General features: G+C 43.7%; 1 protein-coding gene across 1 annotated transcript in view; it reads right to left on the bottom strand.

Annotated features, from left to right (window-relative positions):
• Positions 1-20,067, bottom strand: part of GUCY2F (guanylate cyclase 2F, retinal) — a 47,135-nt gene extending 27,068 nt beyond the window's left edge. The window contains exons 1-10 of the mRNA XM_072855360.1: positions 19,329-20,067; positions 17,298-17,599; positions 15,427-15,781; positions 10,870-10,954; positions 7,518-7,614; positions 6,594-6,728; positions 5,662-5,742; positions 3,865-4,041; positions 2,785-2,941; positions 1,265-1,414 (exon numbers count right to left, since the gene is read on the bottom strand). Coding sequence (XP_072711461.1) covers positions 1,265-1,414; positions 2,785-2,941; positions 3,865-4,041; positions 5,662-5,742; positions 6,594-6,728; positions 7,518-7,614; positions 10,870-10,954; positions 15,427-15,781; positions 17,298-17,599; positions 19,329-20,067 — 2,278 coding nt within the window. The remainder of the gene's footprint in view (positions 1-1,264; positions 1,415-2,784; positions 2,942-3,864; positions 4,042-5,661; positions 5,743-6,593; positions 6,729-7,517; positions 7,615-10,869; positions 10,955-15,426; positions 15,782-17,297; positions 17,600-19,328) is intronic.
• Positions 20,068-20,433: the final 366 nt, after the last annotated feature.

The raw sequence follows: 20,433 nt of genomic DNA, 5'->3' as shown, positions 1-20,433 counted from the left end.
CGCATTTCCACAGCTGTTACTGTGAGCACCCAAAGCTTTTCAGCGTTGACAGTTTACTTTAAAGCTCTCTGGCTCATCCCACCAGTCTCCAACAAATGAACTCAACAAAGCACCTGGCCCAAATATTTCCAGGGGCAGCCAAGGAGAAATGCCTTCTCCAGGTGGTTTTAAAGTTCATAGCACAAGCGAAAGCTCCTTGAGGGTTAGGACGCAATGAGTAGAAACTCATCATTTTATCAGGTTGGGAAACTGGAGTGCACTATGTGCAACATTTGCTGGAGGTTCCCCATGGGGACTAGGTGGGGGGACACCTGCTAAGTACATCATAGGCTACATCAAAGGTCCAGCTCTGAATTACAGAGCAGGTTACATCATAATCATCATTGTCATTGCATTGTTGCAGCAGCTTGGGGTGCAGAAGGTCAGAACCCCATTTTTTCAGGCGCTGAACAGGCAGATACTGAATGGCCATACTCCACTTGGTGACTGTCCAGCTTAAAACAAGTTCAGAATGGGCTTTCACTGAAATCAGCTCTTTTTTGATTGTTCTCACCCCCTTCCTGTTCAAGTGCTTGTGACCTAACCCTGACTGCAGCATGTTTGCTCTACCTATGCGTGGACAACACAGTTCGAACTAATGAATGAGAGTTGCACCATGAGCAGTTCCTAAGGAGTTCACCTATTTGCTATTTCTGAAACAAGCCACCTTATATATGTCAGCGGGGTCATGATGTATCACTTTGATCTCTGCTGAAGAGACAACCTCTTTAAATGGGAAAGTAATTAAGGAAAAATAGATGGGCAGATGGACAAAACAGGATGCTAGCAAAGGGTCCAGTTTGAAAACCTCAGCTCCCATGACATACAAAAAAGGGCTGATGAGTGGGAAGCAAAGGAGTTTCCAAGCTATGGGAAATTCTACCATCAGATTTCACCCCACACCACGATGGAAAGTCAAAGTTTTGACAGGGAACTGGAGGTGTTGCAGGGGTCCGACTGCTGGCCAGCTCTGAAGCATCTTGGGGGGTACCCAGAGCCCCAACCCCACTGACAGCAGTGATGAGTCACGTACTGCGGCTGAGATCAGAACTACACATTTTGATGTTTATTATGGATGTTTTGTTGAAAACAGCTTTTTGTCACTGAGAAAGGTCATGAGATTGGAACATTATTTCCATACTAATGTTTTACCTGAGGGGCTTGGCCAGACATTTTTTGAGCACTCTGTGTAAAGCCTTAAAATTGTACTGAAATAGTTGCCTACCTTCAGCTGAGAGTTCTGACATGCAGTATGGTGGACCCCGAACAACCACTTCTTGTAGGATGATTGCAAAGCTGTAAATGTCCCCTTTGAACGTGCCTTTTCTGCACATGTCTGGGTCCCTCAGTAACTCAGGAGCTGTCCAGAGCAATTCTAAAAAAATCAAGAGCATCATGTTTCTTACACTTGAGCTCAGACTATCACAAATTAACTGCTGAAATGAACATTTCATTTCAGTCTTTTGAGGAAAGGTTGGAACATACTTCATTATTTACTGGATCAAGTCTTTTATTTCTGGTGATGTGTTAGAAATACTAAACTTCCATCCTGCCAAAAAAATTGAATTTTCCAAATGTCACTCTACCTTTTAAAAAAATGTTGCTATACCAACAATTTACATGCTAAAACACCAGCCTTGAACATCTACATAAGAAGTCTTCTCACCATTGCCAAAAGCGTTAACACCTTTTCTTGTTTGAAAATATCACTCAGACAAAATGTTGACGCTGAAGCTTGGATTTCTTGTTACTGTCGTTGCTCTTTTACAAAGCAACAGTTAATCAAATATATTCTGTAGTTCTTATTAGATTAAAATAGTTTCTGTAAAACCAGTTTGAGGCAGTTTGAAGTATGATCAGTCTTTATAATCCAATTGTTCAAGTGATGAAAGACACAGTTGTAAAACATACCCAGCCTCATCAAGAAATGAATCTTCTTCAAACCAGGATATTGTTGCCCTGGTAACTGTGCATTCTGAGTAATGGGAATAAGAAACATTTCAGCTACTGCAATATATATAACTTTTTTAAGGGAGGAGAAGAAGGTCTTCTGGCAACTGCCCCATCTGAGACATTGGAAATGTGTAGGAACCGAATCTTGTGACAGAGGAATCAAAACACTACATATACTTGAAACCAGGTTTCAAGAATGAACTGGGATACCAGAGGAACCCCAAGGCAATGGCCAGGTGACAGAACTCTTGTCAAAGTCTCCAAACCTGGTCCCATGAGATGCTGTCCCTAAGTGGTGGGAATGTCATGGGGCAGCCTTTGGTGACTGGCATGTAGAGGACCTATTTCAAAGAGACCTGTATCATCTTGTGTTTCAGATGGCTTAGTTTTACAAAACAAGGCTCTTTGCATTTGGGTTAACCTAAAACTTCAAATATAGCACTGGGGCTAAGGATGTGAAGCCAATTCCACCGGTCACAGAAATTCAGGATTGATCAGATTTCAGGGGCACTTAAATCATTCTCCAACTATGACAAGCTTAAGTTCTGTCACTGCTTACAATAAAATCTTTTTTCCTTACCATGACACTCTGCTATTCCCCTCACTTTCAGGAAGTCTGAAAAAACTTTGCTTATCCTTCCTGTAACAATGCATTGTATACAGGTAACTAGATGCCGTAAAATTGAGCACATAAATCCTTATGTGGCCACTGGCCTGCAATTGAATTAGGACAAGCATCTGTTAAATCAATGGACAAATATTAAAAAAAAAAAATTTCCTTATGGCACCTACCTTCTGGGGGTGGCTGAATATATGGGCATTTCTGTGCTTCTAAGAGCTCGTTATAACCATAGTCGGTTATCTTCAGCACAAACCGGCCATCCACAACACAGTTACGAGACTTGAGACGTCCATGGGCAAAATCTCGGTGATGCAAATACCTAATTCCCTATGAAACACAGAAAAGATTGAGGCTATTCCTTAAGAATTATATTATCCATCAGCATTCAGAGACACCACGCCAAATTGTCACCTTAGATGGCATCAGATACAGTATTGACTCTATGTCAAATGCAGTGCTGATCAACCCAAGAAACTATGGGAAAAGTTCAGAAATGGATTAGGAACAAGAATTAGGCTAGCCGCACCCTAAAGTAATACTTCAAAGGATTGGTAGCTTTAGGAACAGTCAGATGCCTCCTTCTGTAACCCTGGGACTCATTGCACTTGAAAGTTGTACTTTTAAACAAGGTTAAGAAGGTGGGCACAAGTGCTACCCAATGGTTAGGTCAAGGGAAGCCATTAAGAGCTGGATGCCCTTACCCAGCTCCCTCAAGGAGGATCAGAAGGTGGATCATGGGCTGTAAGAATGGTTCTGGCAGTCTACCCCCTGTAGGCCACCTGTCCCAGATTGGTAGTTCACCATTAGGGGATGAAAACACATGGGACGTGACTGGAAGTGTGTGAAGACTCTTCTAAAGTGACCATATGTGTAGCTGTCCTGTGGCAGGGGATGTCTACGGTTTGGTTCTATGCTGGATGCATTTCTGATTTATGACAAGAAAGGGCCTTTGGAAAGTAGGAATTTGTCACCACATTCATTGTTCTAGGTGATCAGTTCTAGCCTGATGTGTAGTTTTAACCTCTCATCCTGCTGCGTGGATGTAGTCCTATTACCCTAAATAGTGCTTCTCTCAGATGGTAACAGAACAGGAACAAGAGGTCTCCATTAAAGACCCTGTATACCAGTATAATTACATTCACATTGGTTTTCCCTGCGTTACTATAAAAATCCCAAAGTCCTGGATGAAATAGCTATGTCAATATAAAAGTCACATGCAGGTCATGCCTCAGCAGGATCAATGGATTTACTTTAATTAGATCCATCATGAGAGAGGACTTGAACATCCAATCTAGTTTCATATCTTCATTTCTCAGCAAGTCCTCCAGGCTTCCTCGGGAGCAGTACTCCGTCACTATGGCAAAGATGCCACAGTCAGAGAAAAAGCCCAGGAACAGATTCACATTTTCATGACGCAGATCTTTCATCTGAAACAAGATAGTGAATCACAAGAGACCAAGTCAGCCAGACATCTGCTCAGCAGCTTCTTTATATCATTAGATTTCCTTACCATTCCTATACTCCCAAACAGGCTTTCACACGAGGATGAGGAAGCAAACAACCTCTTCACTGCTTACTTTCAGCTATCCTACACTCTTTTCAAGCTTTGCTTTTCTTAGTCTATCCATTAAGACAAAGAAAGCAAGATAGCAAAACAAACTGAACAGAAATTTGTTTTTCTTTAGACAAGCTGGATTGGATCTTTTGCTAGGACGAAATGGCTTCGCTGGGGTAAATTGAGTTCAGCACGTGGAGTCTTGCTCCACCTCTGGTCTGATCTGGAAAGCAATACCATGCCTGGAGGATCCAAAGTCATCCATCAACAGTGCGTTTGGAGACATGCCCTGGTAAATTTGTTATATTTATAGGCATAAAAACGCCACTCCTGTGTTAGCAATAGCTGCCAACAACTAATGGCCTTGAATTTGGAAAATAAATGTGTTTGCTTGTCATTTAGTAATAATAATAAAATTCAAGACTAAAAGTAAACTTCTAACAGGCTTCTTAGCTGGAGACACAAAGCAAATCCCAGAGAAATGCACAACTGTGTCTGTGCCACACTGTTAGGCAGTCAACAAATACCACATGAAAATAGTTACCAGTGCATCATCCTGCCCTGACACAGGCAGGGGTGGTTTCCTCCAAACCACTCTGCCTTTGTAGACAAGGCCACTTAGAGGACTGTGCTGGGTCTGGCTGGGGTAGGGTTAATTTTCTTCACAGTAGCTAGTATGGGGCTATGGTTTGGATTTGTGCTGGGAACAGTTGATAATACAGGGATGTTTTAGTTACTGCTGAGCAGGGCTTACACGGAGTCAAGGCCTTTGCTGCTTCTCACCCACCCCACCAGCGAGTAGGCTGGGGGCGCACAAGAAGCTGGGAGGGGATGCAGCTGGGACAGCTGACCCCAGCTGACCAAAGGGATATTCCAGACCATAGCATGTCATGCTCAGCATAGAAAGCTGGGGAAGAAGAAGGAAGGGGGGACATTCGGAGTGATGGCGTTTGTCTTCCCAAGTAACCATTACGCGTGATGGAGCCCTGCTTTCCTGGAGATGGCTGAACACCTGCCTGCCCATGGGAAGGAGTGAATTAATTCCTTGTTTTGCTTTGCTTGCGTGCGTGGCTTTTGCTTTACTTAGTAAACTGCTTTTATCTCAACCCATGAGTTTTCTCACTTTTACTCTTTCAATTCTCTCCCCCATCCCACCAGGGGGGAGTGAGCAAGCGGCTGCGTGGGGCTTAGTTGCCGGCTGAGGTTAAAGGACGACAAGGAGTCATTGTACATTCAGCATTGCACCAGCTTTGAAGTGTCAAGTCCAGGGTGGGGTTTTGCAAGCTGCTGACTCTGACACATGGGTCACTGGTAAGTTTGACAGATGCAATCATGCATGGTCCATTCCACCAGATTTCACCAGTCAAGACTCATTGACAGCCACGACACGTGATTCAACGGATAAACAAGAGACAAGGAGAATAAAAATACCCTGCAGTCACAAAGGTCCCCCAACCAACCTTCCCTCCACATGCCCATCCCCGGTTCCTACCTTCCTCAAGATGCTGGTGGAGCTTTGCCGCAGATTGTGAACTGCTCCTGTCTCAAATTTTTTCAGCCACACCCAGTCTCCCTGTCCACAATACAGGTGGGTGAATGATAGAGCAAGTCTCTGAGCAACAGCTAACATTGGGACCTAGGTCTGAATTCCAGATCCTTGACTTCAAAAGTGATTGGGGATTTTCAATGTTCTTAGCAGTAGATTCTTTCTATATTGCACCCGAATAAAAATATCCACAGGAAACCCTAAAAAAATGGAGTGAGGCAGGACCTTCACCTGGATCAGAACTTCATACCTGGAAGGCATATTAATATCTGATAATCAATGATAAATTGATTAAAAAGGAAAGTAACTCTGTCCAAAGCTTTTCTCTGGCATTAATGATCCAGTTTATTTTGCCCCTTTTCAGGAAAAATTGCCATGCCATTTTTTCAAAAAGCTGTATTTTTAGGAAAGAACTGATGGATGGGGTGAGTTTTCTTGGCCATTGCATCTACTTAAACTCCTTATGGTCCTACTAGCACAAAGGGCAATTTGATAGCCTTTATTCTGTGTATTTGCATCCTGTCTGGTAAGAAAGGTCCTTATTAGAGATGTCATACCTAAAGGCCCTGTCTTGAAGAAAGGTTCTTCAAGGTGCATTTAGGGATTGACATCTCTAACAGGGACCAGACCCGGCAACACTACATAGGGATGTCAAATACCACCACCCCACATGACTCCGAGTGTCAGGGTAAGGGTTGGGGTAGAGTCACCTTAAACACTGGTAAATCCCTGCTTGGGAGTAACTTATTTTTACCCTCAGGGTCTGTCAGCAGTATTCACATCCTGGGATCTACTGTCCCGCAGCCCAAGACTTTCTCCACTTGAGCAGCTCAGTGAACCGAAGAGGTGGGAGGAGGCTGCACGAGGTCCCTACCTACCTCATACAAAGCCACATTGGAGGTTTCATGGGTGGCAGCTGCACTTTTCAAGGAAAAGGAGCGGGTTACAGATTTCAGGCTTCTGCAGTCGGCTGCTATGCTGTTTGCATCGGTCAGACTGTCCAAGGTCAGCCTCTGGAAGGCAAGAAAAGCAGGTGCAAGACAGTTACCACCTTTGGATGTAAACCTCCACTCCAGCTCTGCCTCAGGCCATACATTTCACCCGTGCTAGCAACCTCCCAAACTTCCCATCTCACCTCTCTGAATACCTCTAAAGGGCTCATAAGGTTGACCCTGTTTAGAACCTTGAAACACTACAGCAGCACTTTAGGTGATGGAAATGTCATGGCTCGGGGGAGACACCAGATGAGGCAGGTATCTCTCTGAGCAAGGCACAGGGAAGTGTCTCCTCTGGCATAGGCAAGAAGCCTGTATCTGTGCCAGTGACCTAGGCAAAGGGATTGCTCTACAGCCATCCATATCGTTGGCATGGTCCTGGGCACGGCTCTGGCCAAATAACACTCCCCAGGAGATCCCCAGCTCTGGGCAGGAGCCAGCACAGGCCAGGAACAGTTCCCACTAGGTAGTTTGGATGCAGACACTTTATTTTAGAGGGTAAGATGGTTTAGCTATATGAACTATGCTCCACCATCCAATCTCAAGAACAAAGAATAAACACTGGCTGTTAGAATACACACAACCAAGGGTACTATTTTACATCAAGATAACAGCTCTGACACTGCATGTGCATCTAATCTGAGACTCAAAACCACTCAATATATGGGAAATTTTCTGATATGCAGGGGAAAATGAAACATGGAGAAGTGAATGACCTTCCCAGAGCTTCATGGGTATGAAAACACCACACAGCAAACCTGTCTTTGAGTGTCCCACCAGATTACTTTCACAAGTGGAAGGACTTACCTTTTTATGTAGCTCTGGGTTGATGAAGACGAGGTCATCCAAGGTCAGTATTATCTTGTTAGGTCCCCTGAATAGCTGGTTGTTCAAGATACTATGCCTGCAAGATTCGGAGAGTCACGGTTATCATTTTTAGGTAGGTAATCAGTTTACACCACCTCTGAGTCCTCCACATCTGGCTTCTCTGCAGTATTAGGAGAGTGCAGCATGTGGTGTGGCAGTGGGGATGGACATGGGTGAAAGAGTAGACAAATCATGATGCCCTGACTTGGACTGAAATCTCCTGAGTCAAGGGTTATCCAATTCACAGACTACAAAAGCTATAATCTCAAAGGGTCTCATCACAAATAGACATCTTGAGTCAATCTGGTTACAAATATGAATCGGATGTGTATGTAATGCATACTTTGTTTTGCTCGGTTTTATTTTTCATATCCCAAATCATTCTCCATTAGGAGAGAATAATAGGTTTTATTAGACCAGCCAATCTGTCTGGTGAGAAAACAGCTCTCAGGCACACCAGCCTTTCTTAGGGACAGAAACTGAACCACAGGTAATTTATAAAAGCTGCCTGGACACAAGTTACCATAAAAATGTGCTGGCTGAATCTCTATATTATAGCATGGTGAAGTATGAAGCACACAGCAAGATACCCCCTTGTAATGACTGCAAGCTCATACAGAGGGAAAAGCTACAGGGGATGAGCAGTTTGGCATGCGTGGCACAGTGCCATGCAGCGTGGAGGTCTTGGAAGCAGTATTGCTGAACCAGTGCTGTTTCTCTTGGTCAGGAGTAATTAGATCAAGAAGACTGTGCTGATTCAGATCTGCTTCTTCCAGGACCTGAGCCAGATGGGATGTCTATCACAGACTGTGTAACACGGGATAAATGTGCTTCTGGCATCTCCACAGGATGCTGCTGCCTGTTTTCCAAGGGATGACTCTCTGCGCTCTGTGATAGGCTACCAGATTTGCAGAATTGCTACAGGCGAGACAGAAAATTCAGTATAGCCTTCAGACCAGCAAAAACACTATCTGTTGCTTGACTGCATCCTACTACTTGCCCAGCTTCTCTTGAATTTGCAAGGCAGAAGAGGCCACAAGAAATGGTGCACTGTCAAGGACTACGTGTTCATGGCATAGTTCAAACAGGTTTACATCCGCTTTGTGCAAATCAATACAAAACATTCCGCAGTTTCATTGTTAGTTTTTAGCTGGGATTCATCTGACACTAATACCCAACATATGGCCATTTTAGGGACTCATGGAAGAGGCTGAAGTCACACCCCATCATTTTGAACCCACTATTTCAATGAACGTCAAGGCCTAACACTGAGCACGAAGCACACTGTATCTATTAGACAGTCAAAAACTTATCAAGCAAGAACAGAGAAGGGAAAGCAAAACTCCCCCATTGCCTTCAATGTCACTATTTTTGTTTAACTAAGTTTATTTACACTACAGCAGATATCTGATCTGTACACACATAAGACTTTTCCTGATGAGGTGGGCAATAGGAAGCCTTTTGCTAACCATACTGTAGAAGGAAACTATTTCACAAAATATCCATACATCACCACAATTCACTTTTCCACTGCATATACCACTCTGGGCTTTTTAGAAGAGCACAGATAGCTTTTTGGAGTTCAGAGGGAGCCTTGGCCACATAACCACAGGCGTCACCTGGGATGATTTTTTTATAATCTTTCTCTAACCACTTTGTCCCAAGCCACCCAACTCATCTTCATGCAAAAAACTCATCACTTATGTACCTTTCACCTGTCCACCTGAAAGCCTTGCTTGGTCAATCATATACTCTCCCCCAGGCATGGAGGAAAGCACCCCGCTGCCGAAAGCAAAGCACAGAGAGTGGAGTGACTCATTCAAGGTCATGCAGCAGATCCCTGGCAGAGCTAAAACCAGAGCTCCCACGTTTGAACTCAGACCATACTGTGGTTTAAATTTAGTTCCAGACATGCCCTTCCCTAACATAAATCATTGTCTGAGTCATGCTAGACATTTTTTTCTTCCCTTGCAGATGGCCATACATCTTTACTCATGACTGAGCCTTCCCAAGCACAGTCTGGTACTTGTGGAACGGCTTACAAGTAGAGAAGGCAGAAAGGTTGTCTTTTATTTACGTAATTGTAGAGGCTGGTGGCCAAGGAATGGAGCAGGGTTTTAAAGTGCGGGTGGATGGAGGCAACCTTCTCAGTGCCTGCAATTATAAGATATTAGAAGCAGCTGTGTGTTATAAGTGGGGGAGCTGTTTGGGGTGTTGCTTGCTGGGTGGCCTTATATCATCTGGGTTTGGAGGGATGATTCAGGAGTGGAGAGAAAACAAATTTTGGGATGATTTGAGAGGCAAAGCTGGATGGGACAATCCAGGAACCCTGCTCTGCTGAACTCATTGCTGCTGAGTAAATATGCCTTCTAATTTCAGTCTAATTTCACTCTAATTTCAGTCACGTACCATGTAGTCATCAATAATGAGAGACAGATTACTCCAGGGGCCAGTTTGGAGCAGAAGATTACCTTAGGTTATGGCCATAGTGTCCTTGCCAAAGAGCAACCCATAGCTCCTAGACCAACCAAACCATGCTGGCTCATGTCCACTTTGGACAGACAGTCAGGACACAAGTGTGACCTATGCAATTGTTGGAAACTGTCCCGTCCCCAGCAGACTACTTCATTTGCTCCAAAGATCCCATGCCCAGACCAATATATATGCAACGTGAATGACCAGGGAGCTGGACTCCAGTTCAAAACAGGGAGTGAATCAGCTTGGTAATAAAGGGGTATCCTAATTAATTGCTCTGAACCCTCTCCAGAGATATTCTCTCTTTCTCTTTACTACACGGAGAAAGTAAAGAGGGTCAGCCTAGGTTCTTCATAGGAAACATGATTATATTAGGGGCAGAAATCCAGGCACGAATGGTCTGGGATAAGAAAAAGACATTTAATATGGCATCCCACTCGGTCTCCACCCCAATGTTCTTAAAGCAGATTCCTGTCTTTGGTTTGTATGGCATACTTTGCACTTCCAAAGTGACAGTCACCTTCCTAATGCTTCAGAGCCATCATCCAGCTAATCATTCCAGCAACAGCCTGCAAGGTTCTTCCAAACCTGGGATGGATTAAGGGTAAAATGGCTGCTCCTGAGACCGCAGAACCAATGCTCACAGTGCTCAAGCTACTATCACTTAATAAAGTGAAGAGATATGTGGCTGGAGAGCAAAGACCACAATGAAACCTGCTATGTGTTCACCTGCTATGGTCTAAACTGCTGGCTAAAGTGCAAGTCTCCCACAGAAGCTAAAAGTGGCACCAAATCAAATACATCCTGCAATTCTCACCTGATGAGAGAAGCCAGGCCCACAGCACAAAGCACCAGGGCAAATATCAGCATTACTCCCAAAATCATGACTGTAGGCTCAATCCCTGTGCAAATAGGAGAAAAGAATCAGTGAATTAGAAAATCCCTTTGATTTAGTCAATAATATTGAAAATATCAATATCAGACCATTAGACTACAAAGTTAAATATTCAGCCAGGAGAATGTTAGAAAACAATTTTTATGCAATGTTAATTTGTGAATACACAAATACTTACTGACTTTATTTATATGAGACTGCAACTACTTTAATTATTTATTTCCATGCACTTTTTTTCTATACCAGACCTAGAGCCCTGGATCAAAAGAGAAATAGTTTTTCTTCAAGTAAATAAAGACCGGACTCACAAGGAAGTATTAAGTGTCAGAGGCAGTTTCTGCAAAGTTCATAACTTTTGAACATTTGACCCTCTTCTCTCCAGGAACTGAAATGCTGAAAAATCTTTATCATGTGGTACCAAACTGACGGCCAGTGTGAGTCACCAGCCCATCTGGGATTTTTCATTCCCTGCTACAGATTTATAACACTGAAAAGAGCAGAAAAGAAGGAGGAGAAGACTGATGTCTTCCTCAATGGGCCCATCAACAGAAAGTACTGGAGACACATGCTTTGCTCATGAGCATCTTTGCTAGGGAGCTAAGGAAAGGGAGCATGAGTGGATGAGCTAAATTCCAGTGAGAAGTGTTTGCTGTCTCTGTCTCTTCTCTCTTCTGTTTATTTCTATTTTATTCTGTGTTCCAAGATCCTTAAACACAAACAAGCATGGAGAAATTTGGGTTGATAAAAGGTTCATGACTCTAAGTCAGTCTTGCACCTAAATCACAGACCTTTTTGCAAGCACTGAGACCTAGAGGTTCCCAGTGAAAGCTTCAGGAATTTTTGAAAATTAACGTTCTTTTCAGGAACAGACAGAGCATTTTAGCTGAAATTTTCCTGCTGGGTTTGGACTTACTTTCTGCTTCAGCCCAGGCCCCCAGTCCCTGATTGTCCTTACACATACACTGGAACAGGTTGCCCAGAGAAGTTGTAGATGCCCTATCCCTGGAAGTGTTCAAGGTCAGGTTGCACAGGGCTTTGAGCAACCTGATTAGTTGGAGATGTCCCTGTTCATTGCAGAGGAGTTGGACTTGATGATCTTTAAAGATTCCTTCCAACCTAAACTATTCTGTGATTCTATGATACTATGATTCTATATAAGACGTCACTCTGCTTTCATGCTCCAGCCTGGAACTAGCCCTGCACACCCCATCTGAGAAGAAATCCGGGCACAGTAGAGTGGATACTTCACACCCATTTCTCCACCTTGCATATAGTGTGGATGTAAACCAAAGTTTCACTCCACCAAAGTGCAATGGAGACACAGCCAGTTTTCTCCAGGAGGTGCTCACCTTTAATACAGGAAAGAGCAAGACCGCACCAAGCTGGCCTGGAGGCCAGGGTTTGTTCTTCATGCATAGACAAAGTCAGAGTGTTGTGGTTCCTGTAAGAGCAAGTGACAGCAACCCAGTGTTCATCCCTAGGAGGCAAGGGAGCTTCCGGAAGATGTGCCCCCCTCCAGAAGGACTGTTGTGAGTGTGAAGCCAGAACACATCCCATAAAGGTCTTGCACAATGCTAAATCCATGGCAAAGGAGGGACTGGATCAGCTTAGAGGAAGACTTGCAGGAAACCTAGTGCTCTGGAACTGTCGTTGCCTGCTAGGAAACTTGTTATTAAAGAGAGAATGAGCTTTGAATAGCCCAGTCACAGGGGCATGGGTTGGTTATCTTGCTGGACAAAGGACCAAATGCCTCCTGGACAAACCAGTGATGAAGTGTAGGGGTATGAAAGTCCCATCTCACATCTCTGCATGGCCTTCTAACATTTTCAGAGAGAATCTGTAACCCAGACCACAGCGTGGTAGGAATAATGTGGACTTTGTTAATGCTCTCTTCTGTATTCAATCAGGGTTTTTTTACTGGCACTGTCTCCTAAGTTTCCTCAGGTAGCCCCCAGAGACTCTGCTGTCTGAACAGATCTCTTTTGAGAAAGAGCCTCAGAGAAATTCTTTTGCTTATTACCATTTCATTTTATAACCCAAAAGTGCTTGACCATACTTTAGAGGACTCTAAGGCAACCTGATACTTGCAAGGCAGTGCAGAAAACCAAGGAATAGCAAAGGGTCTCTCCCTGATCATGTCCTTTGCTTGAAGTAGGGGCACAGTTACACATGACATGAGGACTCTTCCACAGCTGGAAAATATCCAAATCCAATTTCATTCACTGAAGCAGCATCTGATAAGCTGAGAGCAAGAGCTGGTTGGAGCACAAAATTCATTGGGGTGAACAAGAGACAGTAAAAGAACAAGAGAAGTAAAAAATAAACACCCAGATAAACAAACCGTACGGAATAAGAGATAGCAAAAGCAACACCAAAGACCAGAGCGCTCATGTCACTGATGGATGGGCCATTGCAGGAATGATGCAAAGCCTTGAGGAAGCTCAACCAGAGCTTTATAACTAATCAGAAGTGAAAGCAAGGTTATCATGGGCTCATGGGAAAGAGCAAACTTACGGCATACTTGAGGGGACTTGTGGGATTGTGTTAAACTCATTAAGGGATGCTTTAAGGGGACTATGGGAGTGTATGAAGCTTCTTATGGGATGTTTAGAGGAAGGGAAAAAAATGGGGAAAGGGAGGGATGGGGGTGAGTTGAGGAGGCTCAAGCGTGGGATACTGGTCACACATAAGCATGTTGTGCATTTCTCCAGCCAAACCCTGCATGTGATCATCACAACGTGTCCTGCCTTCTTCTTAACCCCCGCTCCTGATTTTTTTCCTGGATTAGGGTGCTCTTTATTCTGCCTGTGTGTGGCATTTGTGGACTTTGAGTCAGCCTAACCAACGAGTAAGATAAGAGCTCCTGGAGCCTGCAACCCATGAGAGACCACAAGTCTGGAGACCAGCTCCTGCAGAGACCAGAGGGTTTGAGAGCTGGCTGTGGGGGAATTACAGGTCTGGACCACCTACCAGAGGATGAATTAGTGTGTGTGCAGGGGCTGGGATTGTCACACGTGCTAGCAAGCTTGGAGCCTGATTAGCTGGTGGGTAAGAACAGGATCAGGCCACTTGTGTTGTCCATGTTTCGGCAATGCTGGTTGTGTGTAGTGGTGCCTGGAAATGCATTGCTCTCCTGTATGTGTTAGTCTGTCGGTGACTGGCTGTGTCTGCACTGTGTGCGCGTGTGTGTGTGTGTGCACGTGTGCACACGTGCACAGGGACCACCCTCAGCTCCGTTCCTAGTGGACCTGGGGTCAGGAACCACAGCAGCCTGGCAGCTTCACATCCAACCCCCCTCCAACCCTATCTCCATACAAAAGCCAGAATAAGGCCTGGATTTAATTCTAGTCATAAAGTTTAGTCTCTGAAATATTAGTAATAATAATAAATTACCACTTCACCTGACAAATGCCTAGAGCTTTATGTTTTTGTAAAGGTGTGAACATAAAATCTGATCTCTCTAAAGATCAGTGGGATTTTTCCATAGACTGCAATGGGATGCTAAATTGCTACGCTGTTCCTAGTAGCAGTGCAAAATTAGATATATGGTAGCATTATATTTGTCTCTTCTATAGCTTTCCAGCTGCTGTAAGATCAGTATATCTCCAATTCCCATGAAGCAACACTGATTTAAACCAGCTACGGCTGAACCAAGGGGAATGCTGTTCTCAGCTGCTGAATGAAATATTCTGTAGATGTGGTTAATTTTGTCTGTTTAAGTCATATCCTGGAGCAGTAGGAGTAAATGCTTAGTTTTATAAGTAAATATGACAAGGGGAGGCTAAGTATCCTACCCTCAGATTTTGGTTTCCCTGTGGACTTTAAAAATGTGCCACAGTTGCCTCAAATTAAAAATAATAAGTAAAACCAATGCCCAGTCTTGCAAACCCAGGAAGCAGCACAGATATCTCTGCCCCTTAGTCCTCGATTACCACCTCTGTTGTCTACAGTAACTCAAATTATTTTGAGTAATGATTATCATCTTTTCTTGATGAGGTGAGCTCTGATGATCCTTAAAGCTGCATAGCGAACTGGGTAAAGAAGCTGGGGTTAACCAGGAGAGATGGTGAGAGCATCTGGTGTTGTGCAGCTCTCTTAGGCTGTCTTCAACGCAAATCCTCTTAGTGCCCTGTCCCTCAGAAGGACAGGGACACGGTGCTGGCTGGAGTCTCTGGCATATATTGATCACTATCAAAAGAGGCAGATGTTGACTGTTAGACCTGGAAAACTCTTTCTGGCACACAACAGTGGCAACAACCTTATTGACCTAATAAGCAATAAGAGAGTCCTGTGGATCAATAGTGGGATCTCTGTATAGGACTCAATTACAAACAGCATGATGACTGGTCATATTTATATGAATTTCTTGAGTTTAGGGTTTTCTTTCTGGGGTGTTCTCCCCTGGAGTAAGAGAAAAGATTAATAAATAAAAACCATGGACCCAATGCCATTTGACCCTGTTTTTTTTGTCTTTCTTACCTCCGGTGCAGAGAACATCCGGATCAAACCAACAGCTGGAGTCTGGCTTGGGTGGAGCTCCGCTGGGAAAGTGGATGGCCTGGCCTAGGGACGTCACAGAGTCTGAAGACATGTCCAGCAAGTGAGTTGGGAAGAGCTGGTTCCCACGACCATCTGTGTCCAGTATCACGTAGTTGCTCAGGCCCTTCCCACAGTTGTCTGTCTCTACCTGGTGACTAAATCCAGGGAAACTGAAGTTTTTTGTGTGCTCAGCTATGTTAGCTCCTGAGATTCTGACTCCTTTCCTCTGAGCACTGTCTATAGCCATTGCCATGAAGTAAATGGCGTCATAGATTGTTCCAAAAAGTGGAGAAACCTAAAAATACAGGAGAAATTGAAGTCAGGATATACTGCTGCCAACCTCTGGTTTGAGATCTGTGGCAAAAGATGTCCCACTGGCTAAGCTGTAAACTCAAGAACTGAGGCACCTGAGCATTAATGCTCACAGAGTAATGGATCTGAAGAATCTTAGGTTGAAGGTAGTTCTGGATCAACCCAATATATGTGTGACTTTGAATATCTGTCTTTTCTTATGGTTGCTTCCCAAAATACAATTTCAAAATATTTTTAAAACCATGTAAAATTGCTTTATCATGGGAAGAGCCAAGACTCTGAGCCTGATGTTCACCTGGCATTTTATCACAGCCTGCCTCAAAGCACTGCACTAAAATATCTTCCATGAATAGAAGACCAAAGCCAGAGGCTCACCTCCCTACCCAGGTAGGAAAAACATCATGCCCAAAGGATTGGTTCTCTCTGTCAGAGCATTGTTTATTCCTAAGGCATAAAAAGCACAAAGCAGAGCCACAGCAAAGTCATTCTCTGGGGTACCAGAGCCTTTTCTTCTCACATTGCTCCCTTCCATGCCAGACTTGATTTAGGAACCTAAAAAATTCCACTCCCCAAAAAACACACATGGTAGCTTTTGCAATCACATGGTCATTCACTATTGGTAGGTGAGGAGAGATTATAGCCATATACACTCATGATAAAATGAGGAATGCTGTTGGGAGCCACAGAATTTGACATCTATGGTGGGATTTGCTGACCAGATGTAGACCCCTACAATGAAGAACCCTACACTCAATATAGTTAACCTGAGCTGTCATTGTAGTGAAGGGAAAGAAATGAATGCTTTCAAGGCATGATTCATCTCCTCCTAAAGTAGACCTGATAAATTATGCCTTAAAAGTACTTATAATTTTTTTGAAAGATCATAGTGAGATTTGAAGATTAGTTCAGCTGAGTCCTGCATCTCTTGGGATTCCCCGGTTCTTCTTGCAAGTTTACAAGGTCACAACTGATTTGTTTTTTATAGGCTACTGGTGACATTGAGATAATTGTGCTAACAAAGAATAACTTTGACTATAGCGTTGAAAAGAATGAGGCAACAATGATCCTAAGCGTTTCCCTCTAGAAGCATCCAGTATTTCGTTTGTCTGTTGCATCCTCCCACATTCTCAGGCATGTGGACATCTTATTCTGGTACCTTAAAAAACTCCATGGACTTTATCCACTTTAGGAAACATCTCTTCAGCTTGGGCCTACCGCAGTTAGCACTTAGCAAACCAAATCTGAGAGCCTCAGAGACAACCCCTTTCTCTTGAATTCCCAGCATGGTCCTGCAGTTGAACTAACTGAGTTAGATTGCCAGAAATTCAGGAAATATTCGCTCCAAATGAATGCAGACCACATCCAACTTTCACCATATTTTTCTCAAAATAAAAGCACGCAGTCTGGGTTGTGTCTCACCTGTGCTTTCTCTATAACTATTGCTTGTCTCATGTCTCCCATTACCAGGTCCCAGAAAAGCCTGAGAGAAAAATATTTACCTGGGTAGCTTCCAAATCCCTGGTTATTTCACCACTTTTTTTAGCTTCTCTGAATGCATCATAGAAAGTCCTTTCTCCAGACTCCATTGTGATAGTCAGCACAGCATCATATGCTTCCTGGAGCTTGCTGTCATTATCAAAGATGTTGAATGAGTTGTTTTGGTAAGGAAGACTGAACAGTAAAGTGTCATATGGAACAAAGACATATCTTCCATCTGCTAGTCCCATTTCCAGAGCTTTTGTGAGTAAGGTGGCCTGTTCCTCCCCTCCAATGAGCACAGAATGCATACACAGGAGTATAACTGAAACACACGGAGTGCAGACAATGTTGTTAATCCATTTGGGGTTTTCAACACAAAATAGCTCCCTCTCCCCCAATAAAAGAGTTATCTATCTGAACTGCTGTATCAGGTCAGACTCTAATGGTCCCCCACCAATGTCATGTGCTGAGGAAGTTGGGAGCTACACCAATTTTGTTCAACCTCTGGAGCTCTGCAGCATCTAGAAAAGGAGGCTGTGAGCATTACCCATTCCTGGAGCCATACAGAAGGAGGAGTGGAGAGAAATTTTGACAAAAGTGAGGCACAGGCTAACATGATGGGTAGTCATGGTCATTGTTGTCATTGACTGAGACACATGAGCTTTCCCTTTTTGTGCCCTGAGCTTACAGACACCACACAGTCATTAGCAGTGCCCAAGCTCCACCTGTTCACCCTGTCACCATATATACAGATTTTACGTTGGGCACTGTGTTGTGTTGCAACATCTGGTCCATGCCTGGCTGTCGCAGAGTCTGTGTCTTTGCCTGCAAATGCCATGGAGCCAATGTCCCCATGTCTGGTGACAAGATCTGAAATATAGGTGTATCTGTTTAACAGGCTTTCCACAGTGCTCACTGGCCCTTCATGAAAGGAAGCACTCCGGATCTTTCATCCAAGACAGCATTTCAAAACTCAGTCAGTGAGAGGAACAAAGTAGGGCAATGATGGGAAGGAAAGTTACAAAGGAGACCTGCCTGCTACTAAACCAGGAGGTGCTCCCTGCTCGGATCTCTGTGGTTTCTCCTTAGGAGAAGTATCCTTGGCAAAGCAGAAGCTGAAGTGAACAAGAGCATCTTCAGGTTGCTGAATTGCAGGAAAGAAACGGGTATTTCTAGGCAGTGATTCATCCCATACTATAGCAGAGAGCTTAAGTTGGTCAGATGAATCATGTTTGAAGAGGGACTGGTGGTCTCCATTGGTTATGAAAGGAGTCCATCATCTCTAACTCACATGGAGAGCTGTGTTGGTGATGAGATGAACCCATCCAAGGTGGATTTGGTCTCAAGTATAGATTTGAGCACTGATAAAACTCCAAGTTAGAAAACACCTTGCCACCCTTGTTAGTCTTTGGTATAAAATTCAAAGTCTTCATTAAAATGCATCCTCATCTGGATTCACAGTGCTGACTGCAGAGGTGTACATCCAGGATCAGAGCTCCACCACAGACTTCATAACAAGGCTCTGAACCAGAAAAACATGATTTTTTTCCCATTTTCTCAAGAGAAAAAAGATAATTCTTTACTACATGCTGTACATCAACAAGGGGCCTTCCACTTCTTTAGTATGTGATATATAACACTGGATTTCACTTCTGATACCTTCATTGAATCCAGGTAGCAAGGACACAGCACCAAAGCATGAGAGTTTTGATAATCCGTAATCCAAAATACCATAAATATAAAACCTTCCTATAAACCCCTCTTTACACTTGGCAGGTCAAACACAGACACCATCTACTAAATATTATCTTTTCAGACAAGCTGGACCCAATCTTTCATGTTGTAGAAGATTATTTTGCCCTATCTCCATCACATACAAAATGCCCAACATTCTTTTACGTGAAGCCCTGTCTCCATTAAGGTCAGAGATAAAATTCTGCTTGACTTAAATGACTTCAAAATTTCATTCGCTAAGCTATGTCCATTGGATAACAATGCAGTCCTACCCTGGAGAAAATAAGAAAAAAAGGAATGAGACTTAAAGCACTTACTTCTAATGCCGTTAACTTCTTTAATCTCATTCCAGGTGTCTTCAATGCCTTTTTCTCCTTTACGCATGGATGTAACAATGCCTACAGGAAGCCCTTGGTTCCTGAGTGCACTCGCTAACTTGTTGGCTGTGTCCATCCAAATATCATCATTGGAAGCAATGATGCCAACGTGAGCCCAGTTAAAATATTTCATTATTGTAAACAAAACTCGGGTTGGAGAGGGCAGGGTCCTTGCAAATGTTGGGTGGTGGATGCTGGAATCCAGTTTATAATTGATGCACATCCATGAAAAGATGGCTTTATTCCAGTTTTCCCCTAAAAGTGTAGCCACCTCACAGAAGCCAGGATTCAGAGGGCCTATGAAAGCTGAGGAAAGCTTTCCAAAGTCAATGAATCTAACCAGAGCTCTTGATGTCTCACATTCTTCTTGCAGGACCACATAATCCAGCCTGTGGCCAAGATTTATTGAAGGATCTTTGCTTATTCGTCCCACTGCTAACCTGGCAGCCACGTGGGGAAAGGCTTTGGAAAAGAAGGGGTCACAGTTCCAGGGTCCGAGCAGTCCAATTTTAAAAACAGAACAATGTGCTGGAGAGCAAAGTAGGATTATTCCCACCAGCAGCCACCAGAGAGCCTGGAAAAATGTCTTGAATGAATTTCCAGTGTTGACCTGATGCAATCTAATGTGCCTTGACAGCACCCAGAACAAGCTGTTAGGACACAGTAGGAGAAATGACATTGTTTTACAGGTGGGTAGATCTGCATCAAGTTCTTCAGGAAGCCAGGCAGTGCATTACCAGCTGCTGGAAGAAAAGTAGATTACATTTGCCTTCCTGTATACGTATTTGTTCGGTGCACGCAGATACAGCTGAGTCAGCCCAAATTACACAACAGTTCTCAAGGTGTAAGTCTATGAGGTGCCAAAACCCTGCACAGACACATGGACATGCACCACACAACCCACTGCACCACGCAGACAAGCGTCCAACCAGTGTCAGTTAAACATACCATAGCCCTTAAATGCACACTTATATAAACATTTTAAAATGCTTTGTAATATATTTTGAAACCAGGCAGTGAAGACTGACTCCACTTTGTTTGCAGC

This window comes from Ciconia boyciana, chromosome 1, assembly GCF_034638445.1.
Source record: "Ciconia boyciana chromosome 1, ASM3463844v1, whole genome shotgun sequence".
In the NCBI taxonomy this organism is placed as follows: domain Eukaryota; kingdom Metazoa; phylum Chordata; class Aves; order Ciconiiformes; family Ciconiidae; genus Ciconia; species Ciconia boyciana.
The sequence above is the reverse complement of the archived record's forward strand: the minus strand, read 5'-3'. Positions and strand labels throughout refer to the sequence as shown.